The following is a 13,462-nucleotide window of genomic DNA, read 5'->3' on the forward strand; positions in this document are numbered from 1 at the left end:
TGAATGCAAACCTTTGTGTACATCATTTACTTTAGGTATTGTTGATTTAGAGCAAGGTCTATTTCTTGCTGTTGGCATGGAACTTGAAAAACGTTCAAATGACCACTATTTTCCTGTTAAAGTAAGACATTTCTGTAGATCTACATCTGAAAAAATGCCACATACGGATTGTTTGGCTACTACAGTAACGGATTAAATGATTAAACTTTCCATTTCAGGGTTTGTCCGTACTACATGGCACGTGAGCTTAAGTCGGATGCTGATATTACCTTCATGCCATACAACTATCTCCTCGACCCTAAGGTACTTTAAGGTTCTTCATCTCTTACTAGACATTTCCTGAATTATCAAGCAAATGTTCCTTGTTTTTAGCTCACCAGAGCCAAAGGCTCGGGGTGAGCTATTAGGATCACTCACCGTCCGTTGTCTGTCGTCCGTCGTCTGTAAACTTTTACTTTAAACGACATCTCCTCATAAACTGCTAGGCCAATTTCATCCAAACTTCACAGGAATTTTCCTTGGGTGAAGCTCTACAAAAATTGTTCAAAGAACTGAATTCCATGCAGTACTCTGGTTGCCATGGCAACCGAAAGGAAAGACTTTAAAAATCTTCTTCTCAAAAACCAGAAGCCCTAGAGCTTAGATATTTGGGGTGAAGCATTGCCTAGTGGACCTCTACCAAATTTGTTCAAATCATGACCCCGGGGTCAAAATTGACCCTGCCTCAGTGGTCACTTGATTTTACATAGGAAAATCTTAAAAAATCTCTTTCTCAAAAACTAGAAGCCCTAGAGCTTAGATATTTGACATGTAGCATTGCCTAGTGGACCTCTACTAAAGTTGTTCAAGTCATGGCCCCAGGGGTCACTTGATTTTACATAGATTTCTACAGGAAAATCTTCAAATTTTTTTAGAAAATAAACCAGAAGGCCTAGAGCTTGGATATTTGACATGTAGCATTGCCTAGTGGACCTCTACAAAATTTGTTCAAATCATGACCCCTGGGGTCAAATTGACCCCGCCCCATGGGGTTTCTTGATTGTACATAGAAAAATCTTCAAAATTTTCTAAAAATAAACCAGAAAGCCTAGAGCTTAGATATTTGACATGTAGCATTGCCTTGTGGACCTCTACAAAATTTGTTCAAATCATGACCCCGCCCCAGGGGTCACTTGATTTACATAGGAAAATCTTCAAAAATTTTCTAAAAATAAACCAGAATGCCTAGATCTTAGATATTTGACATGTAGCATTGCCTAATAGACTTCTACAAATCTATTCAAATCATGACCTCTGGGGTCAAATTGACCCCGCCCCATGGGTACTTGATTGTACATAGAAAAATATTCAAACATTTTCTAAAAATAAACCAGAAGGCCTAGAGCTTAGATATTTGACATGTAGCATTGCCTAGTGGACCTCTACAAAATTTGTTCAAATCTTGCCCCCCCCCCCCCCGGTCAAATTGACTCAGCCCCAGGGGTTACTTGATTGTACAGAGAGAAATCTTCATAAATTTGCTAAAAATAAACCAAAAGGCTTAGATATTTGATATGTAACATTGCCTAGTAGACTTCTACAAACTGTGTTGAAATCATGAACCCCGGAGTAAAATTGGCCCCGCCCCAGGGGTCACTTGATTTTACATAGGAAAATCTTCCAAAAAATTTCTAAAAATAAACCAGAAGGCCTAGAGCTTAGATATTTGACATGTAGCATTGCCTAGTAGACCTCTACAAAATTTGTTCAAATCATGACCCCGGTTGACCCCGCCCCATGGGGTTACTTGATTGTACAAAGAAAAAACTTCAAAATTTTCTAAAAATAAACCAGAAGGCCTAGAGCTCTACAAAATTTGTTCAAATCATGACCCCCGGTGTCAAAATTGACCCCCGCCCCAGGTGTCACTTGATTTTACATAGGAATATCTTCAAAAAAATTCTAAAAATAAACCAGAAGGCCAAGAACTTAGATATTTGACATGAAGCATTGCCTAGTGGACCTCTACAAAATTTGTTCAAATCATGACCCCCGGGGTCAAAATTGACCCCACCCCTGGGGTCACTTGATTTTACATAGGAAAATCTTCAAAATCTTCTAAAAATAAACCAGAAGGCCTAGATCTTAGATATTTGACCTGTAGCATTGCCTAGTAGACTTCTACAAAATTTGTTCAAATCATGACCCCCGGGGTCAAATTGACCCTGCCCCATGGTGTTACTTGATTGTACATAGAAAGATCTTCAGAATTTTCTAAAAATAAACCAGAAGGCCTAGAGCTTAGATGTTTGACATGTAGCATTGCCTAGTGGACCTCTACAAAATTTGTTCAAATCTTGACCCCCCACGGTCAAATTGACCCAGCCCCAGGGGTTACTTGATTTTACATAGGAAAATCTTCAAAATCTTCTAAAAATAAACCAGAAGGCCTAGATCTTAGATATTTGACCTGTAGCATTGCCTAGTAGACTTCTACAAAATTTGTTCAAATCATGACCCCCCACGGTCAAAATTGACCCGACCCCTGGGGTCACTTGATTTTACATAGGAAAATCTTCAAAATCTTCTAAAAATAACACAGAAGGCCTAGATCTTAGATATTTGACCTTTAGCATTGCCTAGTAGACTTCTACAAAATTTGTTCAAATCTTGACCCCCCACGGTCAAAATTGACCCCACCCCTGGGGTCACTTGATTTTACATAGGAAAATCTTCAAAATCTTCTAAAAATAAATCAGAAGGCCTAGATCTTAGATATTTGATCTGTAGCATTGCCTAGTAGACTTCTACAAAATTTGTTCAAATCATGACCCCGGGGTCAAATTGACCCTGCCCCATGGGGTTACTTGATTGTACATAGAAAGATCTTCAAAATTTTCTAAAAATAAACCAGAAGGCCTAGAGCTTAGATGTTTGACATGTAGCATTGCCTAGTGGACCTCTACAAAATTTGTTCAAATCTTGACCCCCCCCCCCCCCCCCCAAGGGTCAAATTGACTCAGCCCCAGGGGTTTACTTGATTGTACAGAGGGAAATCTTCATAAATTTGCTAAAAATGAACCAAAAGGCCTAGATCTTAGATATTTGATATGTAGCATTGCCTAGTAGACTTCTACAAACTTTGTTGAAATCATGAACCCCGGAGTAAAATTGGCCCCGCCCCAAGGGTCACTTGATTTTACATAGGAAAATCTTCCAAAAAATTTCTAAAAATAAACCAGAAGGCCTAGAGCTTAGATATTTGACATGTAGCATTGCCTAAAAGACCTCTACAAAATTTGTTCAAATCATGACCCCGGTTGACCCCGCCCCATGGGGTTACTTGATTGTAAAAAGAAAAAACTTCAAAATTTTCTAAAGATAAACCAGAAGGCCTAGAGCTCTACAAAATTTGTTCAAATCATGACCCCCGGTGTCAAAATTGACCCTCGCCCCAGGTGTCACTTGATTTTACATAGGAATATCTTCAAAAAAATTCTAAAAATAAACCAGAAGGCCAAGAGCTTAGATATTTGACATGTAGCATTGCCTAGTGGACCTCTACAAAATTTGTTCAAATCATGACCCCCGGGGTCAAAATTGACCCCACCCCTGGGGTCACTTGATTTTACATAGGAAAATCTTCAAAATCTTCTAAAAATAAACCAGAAGGCCTAGATCTTAGATATTTGACCTGTAGCATTGCCTAGTAGACTTCTACAAAATTTGTTCAAATCATGACCCCCGGGGTCAAATTGACCCTGCCCCATGGGGTTACTTGATTGTTCAAAATTTTCTAAAAATAAACCAGAAGGCCTAGAGCTTAGATGTTTGACATGTAGCATTGCCTAGTGGACCTCTACAAAATTTGTTCAAATCTTGACCCCCCACGGTCAAATTGACCCAGCCCCAGGGGTTACTTGATTGTACATAGGGGAAACTTCATAAATTTGCTAAAAATAAACCAGAAGGCCTAGATCTTAGATATTTGATATGTAACATTGCCTAGTAGACTTCTAGAAACTTTGTTGAAATCATGACCCTCGGGGTAAAATTGGCCCCACCCCAGGGGTTACTTGATTGTACATTGGAAAATCTTCCAAAATATTTCTAAAAAGTCAGTTTGACATTTGAAACATGTAGCTCATATTTCTCGGGAGAGCGATCCAGGGTCATCATGACCCTCTTGTTTTTTTTTAAATCTGATACAACTTTTTGAAATGTTACAGATAAAACTGAAGTTTCATTTATTAAGATACTTTTGTAAGGATTACATCACATGAATCTTTAGTAAGGAGTCAAGCTAGATTACATTCGTTGAGATCTGGCTGCTTTCATATGATTTGCTGTACCAGATTTGAGCAGAATCTGATGGAAGCAACTGTTCCTAGTCAGATATGGTGGTGTAAGGCCTTATTCCATTGTAATCAGTAGAATTAATGTGTAGTACATGTATATACTTTACTCATGCAAATTTTGCAAGTGAAATTTTTTTTTAAATGTTTAATGTAAAGAAGCTTTCTGTAATATGAAGAAAGAAAATTAATACCTTTTCACTATTTTAGACAAGAAAAGCACATGGTGTTGAATTACAAGGAAGTGTGGTGATTTTTGATGAAGCTCATAATTTGGTAAGTCAAGCCAGGTGTAAACTAGGTTTGGATATAAAAATAAGAAACAAATATTGCACTTTAAGGTTCTTTTGAGCTTATTTATTCCAAAAGGTTAGTGTGTGCTTTAATACATATAGGAAGTGTGATGTTTGTGGGCTGCATTAAATATTATTTGTTGCTCCTGGTGTCTAATGTTTATTACATTCTAATAACATAATGTTAATTTAAAAGATTTGTGCATATACTGTAAAATCATTTAATTTCATGGGCATGAAATTTCGTGGTTTGGGTCAAAACGAAAATTTTGTGGGGATATGAATTCATGGATTTCAACTTTGGAACATAACATAAATGGGAATTTTACTTGTTCATTGGGATTAAATTTCATGGATTGACTTAGCCACTAAATCCATGAAAATTAGTCCCCCAAGAATATAAATGATTTCACAGTATTGCAGTCTCTGTTGACATCAAAATATGTTTGTTGTACAGAGGTTATTGAATATAAAAGGAATTTAGAGGACAGGAAATATTTTCTGTATGAAGAAATAGTAGAGCTATATTTTCATTCTTTCGTCAGCAGCTGCATCACAAACGTTTTGCATGTATTAAAGTAAGTTTCTCAAAAACTACTAAGCTTAATGCTTTTAAACTTCACATAATAATATATATTTGGCATAAGGAAGTGGTTGCAAAGGACAAGTTACATAACTCTAGCTTTGATTTTGTCAAAATCATGCTCGTAACTTAGAAATTTTTGTTGAAATTTCATATGTAAGCATGTTTCACAGGAATTATTGGCCCAAATGTTTTTTATCTCTCCACAAATCTTTTGCGTCATGGGATGTCCTTACATTGCAGGTTTCATAACTTGCTTACATGTTAGCAAAAGTATGCCCCTAATTTTACTGAAGTTTTTGTATTTGAGTTAGTACCAGGTGGAAGGCCTTCAGATAGCTGAGGGCACTGTTATTAGAAAGCTTTTGTTCTCTCTTTACCTTTACCATGCTGGACACGATTGATTCTGCCTTTGCAACCAGTGTAGATCATGATCAGCTTGCACATCCGTGCAGTCTGATCAAGAACTGCACTATTCGCCTTTCAGTCAGTATCTTTTTGGTATGCACCTGTTTTAACAGTTAATGGTACTGTCCAAACTGGAAGATGAACAAGTTCATTATAGAAATTTAGCAGGGTAAGGGTTAAAGTGTTGAATAATGGTGATTATTCTGCACTTCAGAAGAGGCTGTGGTAAGTGCTATTCTAAATCGCAGTCTCGTTTTATTTTCCCTATTTGCAAGTTGTCAAGGTTTTATCTTTCATGCTGATTAGGAATATATTGATTCTCCCACATTTAGAGATAACATGCCAACATTAAAGTTATTTTTGATCAAGATTTTTTTTTATATTATTGACTATCATAGCTTGATCTTGATTGATGCATGCAAAGACACTTTGAGAAAATTAAGAACCTTCTTTACATGTTTCTGTTAAAAGATTCAGCCTTCCTGGTTGCCATGAAAATTCATGTATAATACACATTCATTTATAATGCACATCATGTTTTCAGCCTGAAATCCTTCAGAAAAAAAACAACTTTTCGTAAATTTCTGGAAAAATCACAATTTTAAACAAGCTATTTTATGAGGTCTGAAAAATGTATTAACCTGTGTGTATTATGCCTTATGATTCAAGGGTGGCCATTCAGGTGAAAAAAGGTGTATTGTACACGGGAATCTATGGTGTCTTTGGAGAAGTTTTAATCTAAGTTTGATCCCTGGTGAGGGGATGAGTGGAGGGAGGGTACAAATGTTTTCTCTGATGATATGTTAGAAGACTTCATCTGAAATTATTCATTCATCGTCTATATCTGATTTATGTAGGAAAGGTTTCTTTATGCAGTGCTACGCATGTAGAAAAAATAATTAAATATGTATTTAATCCAGCAACTGTAGATAACTGGCCTCCATTACCTAGCTGGAATACTGAAAGAGGGAGATAAATCTACACAAATAGACAAATATCATTTTGAATTTTAGGAGAAAATATGTGAAGATAGTTCATCTTTTGACCTGAAGCCTGGTGACCTTGCCACAGCTATTGAAGAAGTCACAAGATTAGCAGAAAAGATGTTGGAAATGTTCAAATCAGAACAGATGTCCGAATCTCAATATGATGACCTTACTGGTGGTGGGGAAAGTATGCATACCTTCAGTATAATTAAATAGTTCAGATTTTGTGAGCTGAAGTATTAAAGGATGGCCGAAAAGTGAAGTACCAAATCTAAGTCTGTTTAACCTTACTAGACTGTAGTAATGATGTGTCTTGGTGAACATTGAAAGTTACACCGGATGATATTTTCGCGAATTTGAGAAATTTGCAAACTTTGCATTACAGTAGCAACTTAGTGTTAAGTCTAAAAAATAGCATTCACTAACTTGTTGTTTCAGTGCCAGACTTTACTGTTGATGATTTGTTAAGACTTAAAGCTACTCTTGTTGATTTGGAAGAAGAAATAGATAAAATAGAAGTTCCAAGCAATGGTAAAGGAATAACTAAACCTGGCATGTGAGTAGTCAAATTTATAAAGAGTAGAGATGTAAAACTATAATTCAAATTGTATCTGATATTGCTTTCTGTTGAAAACTTAATACCTGACTGCCTTGATTTTATAATGATTGTCTTTCATACCTCAGTTCTGTTTCATCAACTATAGACGGGTCAATAGCAGAATCTATGGACTGAGCGATTGTGAGGACTCGCCTAATAAATATTATTTATATCCACCTGCTTCTTGATTCTGTCTGAATGTTTCTGAATAATTATGTGAAATACAGTGAAATGTATTGTAAAAAATACTAACTTTGCTGCAGCCTTACACTTGTGTAATACATTTATATTACTTTTAGATTCATGTACGAGTTACTGGCAAAGGCAAATATTGTGTATGGAAACAAGAATATTATTCTTGACACATTGGACAAAATTGTGAGCTATGTCACAGCAGATGGTAAGTGTGTAAAGAGAAATTTAAGAACATCATTATCTCTGTAGACACTTGCCTGGGTCTCTGAGGTGGCTGCTGTGGCTGAGTGGGTTTGATTGTCAACTTCAAACCTCTTTGACCTCACCTCTGTGTAATTTCTGTTTTGTTAGCTCACCTGTCACATAGTGACAATGTGAGCTTTTGTGATCACTCTTCGTCCGTCCGTGCGTCCGTCAACAATTTCGTGTCTGCACGATAGTGGTTTCATTTATGACTTCATTTTAATCAAACTTGCACACAACTTGTATCACCGTAAGATCACGACTCCTTTCTTGAACTGGCCAGATCCCTTTATGGGTTCCAGAGTTATGGCCCCTGAAAGGGCCAAAATGAGCTATTTTGACCTTGTCTGCACAATAGCAGCTTTATTTATGATTTGAATTTTACCAAACTGGCACAAAACTTGTATCACCATAAGATCTTGGTTCCTTTCTTGAACTGGCCAGATTCCATTATGGGTTCCAGAGTTATGGCCCCTGAAAGGGCCAGAATTAGCTATTTTGACCTTGTCTGCACAATAGCAGCTTCATTTATGATTTGAATTTAACCAAACTTGCACACAACTTGTATCACCATAAGATCTTGGTTCCTTTCTTGAAGTGGCGAGATTCCATTATGGGTTCCAGAGTGATGGCCCCTGAAAGGGCCAAAATTAGCTATTTTGACCTTGTCTGCACAATAGCAGCTTCATTTATGATTTGAATTTAACCAAACTTGCACACAACTTGTATCACCACAAGATCTTGCTTCCTTTCTTAAACTGGCCAGATTCCCTCAAGGGTTCCAGAGTTATGGCCCCTTAAAGGTCCAAAATTGGCTATTTTGGCTTTTGCAGCCATATAGAGACTTCATTTATGGTTTTATTTGATACAAACTTCCAAAATATCTTCAACAACAATAAATCTTGGATTCCATGACAAATCAGATCCAATCATATGTTCCAGAGTTATTTTATATCTGATTACCTCCCCTGATTCTAATCAAAATGGATTTATATCAGTAAGTATTTACAGGACTTATTTGAAATTTCATTATTGTCATTAGTTGGACTGAGACAATCAGGGTAGATAACTATGGACTGATTTTATGTCAGATTACCTCCCTTTATTTCAAATTAAAATTGTTATAATATATCTCCATCACTAATGAAGATACTGATCTGATATTTCATTTATGTCAACAGATTTATTTGGCAGATCCTTCTTTTGTCTACTTACAATATTTTTTTTTTAATTACTTCCCTTTTACATTACTATAAATAGCTTATTTTAGCAACTTTTTTATTATTGGCCGTAGGGAAAACACGAGACCAGTTTTCTGTGGTACAACATGGATGGTACCTCCAATTTTTAGGTGTATTTTAACATATCTATACCTTGTAAGATTTTTTTTTCTTTTTGGTTAAATTCCTTCCCTTTGTTGTTCCTGTCCTTTGGACTTAGATATTTTTTCTGAGGACCTTCATGTCATCAAGTGCAATGATAACAGGTGAGCCATATAGGGCCATCATGGCCCTCTTGTTCATTGTGTGAAGAAGCCTGGAAAGTTGGTAGTTCTTCAACCACAATTAACTCTTACCGTGCTAAATTTCTATAGTGAACTTGTCCATCTGTGAATTTGGACAGCGCCATTAACTGTTTTAAAAGGGGTGCTTACCAAAAAGATACTGACTGAATAGTGAACAGTGCAGATCATGATCAGACTTCATGGATGTGCAGGCTGATCATGATCTACACTGGTCGCAAAGGCAGAACCAATCATGTCCAGCATGCTAAGGGTTAAAAAGCTGGAAAATCCCTTTATGTCCTCAAAAATGTTGGTGAATCTTAAACTCCAATAAAAAAAATCCCAAATACAGTCAGTTTTTCATTAACATGTACAAACTCAAATTACTGCCTTTACACGGAGAATACATTAGACAGTCAAAGCTATTTATAAGGTTACAGTTTTTGCTGCAAGTATGCATAGACCTTGAAAAGTTCTTTAATTTGTTTTTAATCCTCGGAAACATATTGAAAATGACTAAAACTAAAACCAAAAAAAAAAAACACACACACTGAAAAAGCACTTATATTTGGGGGAAAATGCTTGAAGTTCAACCATAACTCTGCTGCAAAAAGTGTTCTGTCAGCAACTTGCTATGTGGAAAGTACAAATTGGAAAAAGGAATCGTGAAAGTGAAGAAAAGTAGAAACAAAATATCTGATCACTTAACAATCTTGTATGCACCAAAAGTGATCAGAGTGCAATATCTGTTATAACAAATTTTGGAAAAAACTGATCACATTTGTGCAGTTTTAGCTTTCAAAATGCAGTTTTCAGACAAGTAGTCCTTAAAAATATTACTCCTTTGGTGTGGCTCAAAAATATACCAGCTTACATTATTATGTCTCCCACCACAAAGTGGTGTGGGAGACATATTGATTTACTCCAGTCTGTGTGACTGTCACAAAGCTTGTCCACACTCTTAAGTCAAACATTTTTCATCGGATCTTCACCAAACTTGAACAAAATGTGTTTGACCATAAGACCTCAGCCAAGTTGGATAACTAGCCAAATCCACTTAGGCACTTTTGAATTATGGCCCTTGAATTACTGATTGGATCCATTTGTCAAGACCATCTAATTTTATCCAATCTTCTGGACCGTCCAGAGAAACTACCGTATTTACCCTAAGTCTTGGGACAGCATAAAATAATTATTTTTTTCACTGTCCCAAGACTTATTTCCCGAAAAATAATTATTTTGAAAAGTGTCCCAAAAATATGGACACAATTCTCGGTCATCGGGTAACATCCCCCACCCACCCGTGTTGAAAGCGAAAAAATAAACGTTTAACGATTATCGGTAATTATTCTGTTGATAAACAAAGTAATTGGCCTTGTTTTCATCATCAATTAACACCCCCTCAAAGAGCTAAAAGTGTGTCGGTATCATGACATTAGAAGTGGAGATCAAAGCGGTATAGTTTCCCCGAGATTTTCATGGCATTACGTCATGTTTTCGCGCCAAGTTGTACATCACTGTTTGATCGTACCGCCTCGGTTCTTTAAAGAGCTGAGAAGTAGATCTAGTGTTGTGAAAATCAATGAAAAAAACTTCTTTTTAATTTGTTAAAGTGAATGTGCAATATCCCGTATAAACTGACAGGTAAACGTGTCAAACTATAATAGCGGATATCTTACCTCTGTGACCTATTTGCCCTCAAGGAAATTTCAAAACGGTTTGAGATGAATATCTTAATATAAAGTGTCGTGTCAAAAATACATGTACATGCACAAAGATTCATTCAAAACTTATTAAAAAACGCAACAACATCATTGTTTTTGTTTTTTAAACGCGTCCCGATTTTCTATTTACGTTCACGAGGTCACGTAACAGAAATCTGTTTGCCAAAAAATCGTTTTACTTCATATTTTTAAATTGCTGCCGCTTTTTCATTATTTAAGATTTTTCTATTCTGTTTTTTGCACTTTCTGGTCAAAAGTCTGAATTTTATGCCTATAGTTTGCATCATTTATTTACTTTTAGAAAGGAATAAATATTTAGGATCGCGCTGTTTGAAATTTTGCAAGTAATTTTATGAAAATTCGACCGTTTTTATAGAATTTTGCCTACATTTCTGTCGATACCTTTTTAAAATCGTTATAGAATTCAAATTATATTACTTCTCAATCTACGTTGAAAATCTGAAGCGATAAAATCAAAAAATGAATGTGTGACGCGCGTTTTTTGTATACGTGTCAATAAACAAAAGTAACGGCGTTGTAAGTTAGACATTACGATAGGTCGCACGTGCTCGTGGAATGGAAAATTACCGGCATGGCGTTTTGATAGCTGTACGATTCGCGGGTAAATTCCAGTCAGTGGTAAATAAAAATAACTAACTAACTAACGGAAAACGGACTTCCTGGCTGCAGTAAAAAAAATATACAACACTTAACTGGTATGGTAAAAAAACACTTTACTGTCAAAAGAATAAGTAAAAACACGACACGAAAATGTTAAAAAAAGTAATCTTTGGTTCTTATAATTATTTGACATTTTGATCGATACAAAACCATACAATGTATAATAACGGTATACGACTTACATTTTGAATCAGTAACAACCATAGTCCCAACACTTAGGGACGAAAAATATGCTGAGAAAATACATGTCCGAAAAATTAGGGACAAGAAAAATAATTATTTTTCCAGATTTTAAGGGTGTCCCAAGATTTAGGGTGTCCCAAGACTTAGGGAAAATACGGTAGTCATTTTTCATTGGGCAGTTGTGGGAGACATGCGCTTTTCTCAAAAGCATCTCTAGTTGAACTATAAAGTGCATGTAAAACATCATTTATGCTCTTTCCTGACACAGATTATTATGCAAGTCAAAACTATCACATCTTTTTATTTATTCATTCGGAGTTAGGAATATTTTTTGCCTAAGGGATGAGATCTATGCTTCTGTGGCCTGGAAATAAACTAATGGCACATAATAACTGGCTGCGAAGTTAAAATAGTAGCTTCTGAATAATTGATTGATTGTTTGTCTATGTGTATCATAATCTACATATTTATTGTTCTATAGAAAGTCATTCTGGCTGTTCACATTTATTGACGGCCAAAATGCTTGTGTAAGTGATGTGTCTGATATAGCATTGTATAATTCGTTTCTGTAAACAAGTTTTGAAGTGTGTTTCTCAGTGTCTTACCATGCTGTTAACTCCAAGAGCAGCTTTGTTTGTCATAGCTGATGGTACTACTTCATGGTCATTTATAAAATAAAACATTTAGATCTGTAAAGCTAAATTTATTCCTAGATATTCTTCTACAAAGACTGTAGTTGTATAGGTTTATTGCAAAATCAGAATTTTTTTCTTTTTTCGTTAATTTAGTATTTGTTAAAAGAAATACTTTCAGAAGTGTTATTATTGTTATAATTACATGACATCGGTATCTGTCTCAGGAATTGTCCATATATCTCAAATATCATATGGCGTGATCCTATTTTAATTTTATGAAAATTTAGCCACACAGAAAAATCTGACTTTAAAGTGGTAGAAAAAAAGATACTGTTTAGGCAAAACATTTCCAGACAAGTTGAATAACTGCCTTATTTCAGCATTATATGTGAACTAGTTCAGTCCCGATCGCTGGGATGTCCGATTTTCATATCTGCAAGGAAACATTTCTTCATAAGTATTTACTTAAAATTTTAACATGATACATGTATATCACCAGTGTTTACAAAATAATCTTCCATAGCATTGGGGCATGTAGATAGCATTGCACATGCACACCAACTTTATCTTGATACGGTACCAAGTGGGTTAGAAATATTCAAAACAGTTTATTCCATATATGATTTCTGGTGCAAGTTACTTTTTAGCTCGACTTTTCAAAGAAAAAGTAGAGTTATTGCATTCATTTCGGCGTCAACGTCACCGTTGGTTAAAGTTTTGATGAAGTCAAATATCTCTGTTACTATCGAAGCTGTTGACTTGAAACTTAAAATAGTTTTTTTTTTATTATTTACTATCAAAGTCTACACCAGGAGAAACAATCCCCATAACTCTGATTTGAATTTTGACAGAGTTATGCCCCTTTTTAACTTAGAATTTTTTGGTTAAAGTTTTTGATAAAGTCAAATATCTCTGTTACTATCAAAGCTTTTGACTTGAAACTTAAAATATTTATTTGCTATCAAAGTCTACACCAGGAGAAACAATTTCCACAACTCTGGTTTGAATTTTGACAGAGGTATGCCCCTTTTTAACTTAGAAGTTTTTGGTTAAAGTTTTATGTTTTCACTGGCAAAGCTCTAATTCAGAGTCAAG

General features: G+C 35.6%; 1 protein-coding gene across 1 annotated transcript in view; it reads left to right on the top strand.

Moving 5' to 3' along the window:
* The first annotated feature begins 224 nt into the window (after positions 1-224).
* LOC128555625 (regulator of telomere elongation helicase 1-like) overlaps positions 225-13,462 on the top strand; it is a 48,340-nt gene continuing 35,102 nt past the window's right edge. The window contains exons 1-5 of the mRNA XM_053538461.1: positions 225-303; positions 4,545-4,610; positions 6,632-6,791; positions 7,043-7,160; positions 7,502-7,602. Of these exons, the coding sequence (XP_053394436.1) occupies positions 235-303; positions 4,545-4,610; positions 6,632-6,791; positions 7,043-7,160; positions 7,502-7,602 (514 nt within the window). The 5' untranslated portion in view covers positions 225-234. The remainder of the gene's footprint in view (positions 304-4,544; positions 4,611-6,631; positions 6,792-7,042; positions 7,161-7,501; positions 7,603-13,462) is intronic.

The sequence above is a fragment of the Mercenaria mercenaria genome, chromosome 3 (assembly GCF_021730395.1).
Source record: "Mercenaria mercenaria strain notata chromosome 3, MADL_Memer_1, whole genome shotgun sequence".
In the NCBI taxonomy this organism is placed as follows: domain Eukaryota; kingdom Metazoa; phylum Mollusca; class Bivalvia; order Venerida; family Veneridae; genus Mercenaria; species Mercenaria mercenaria.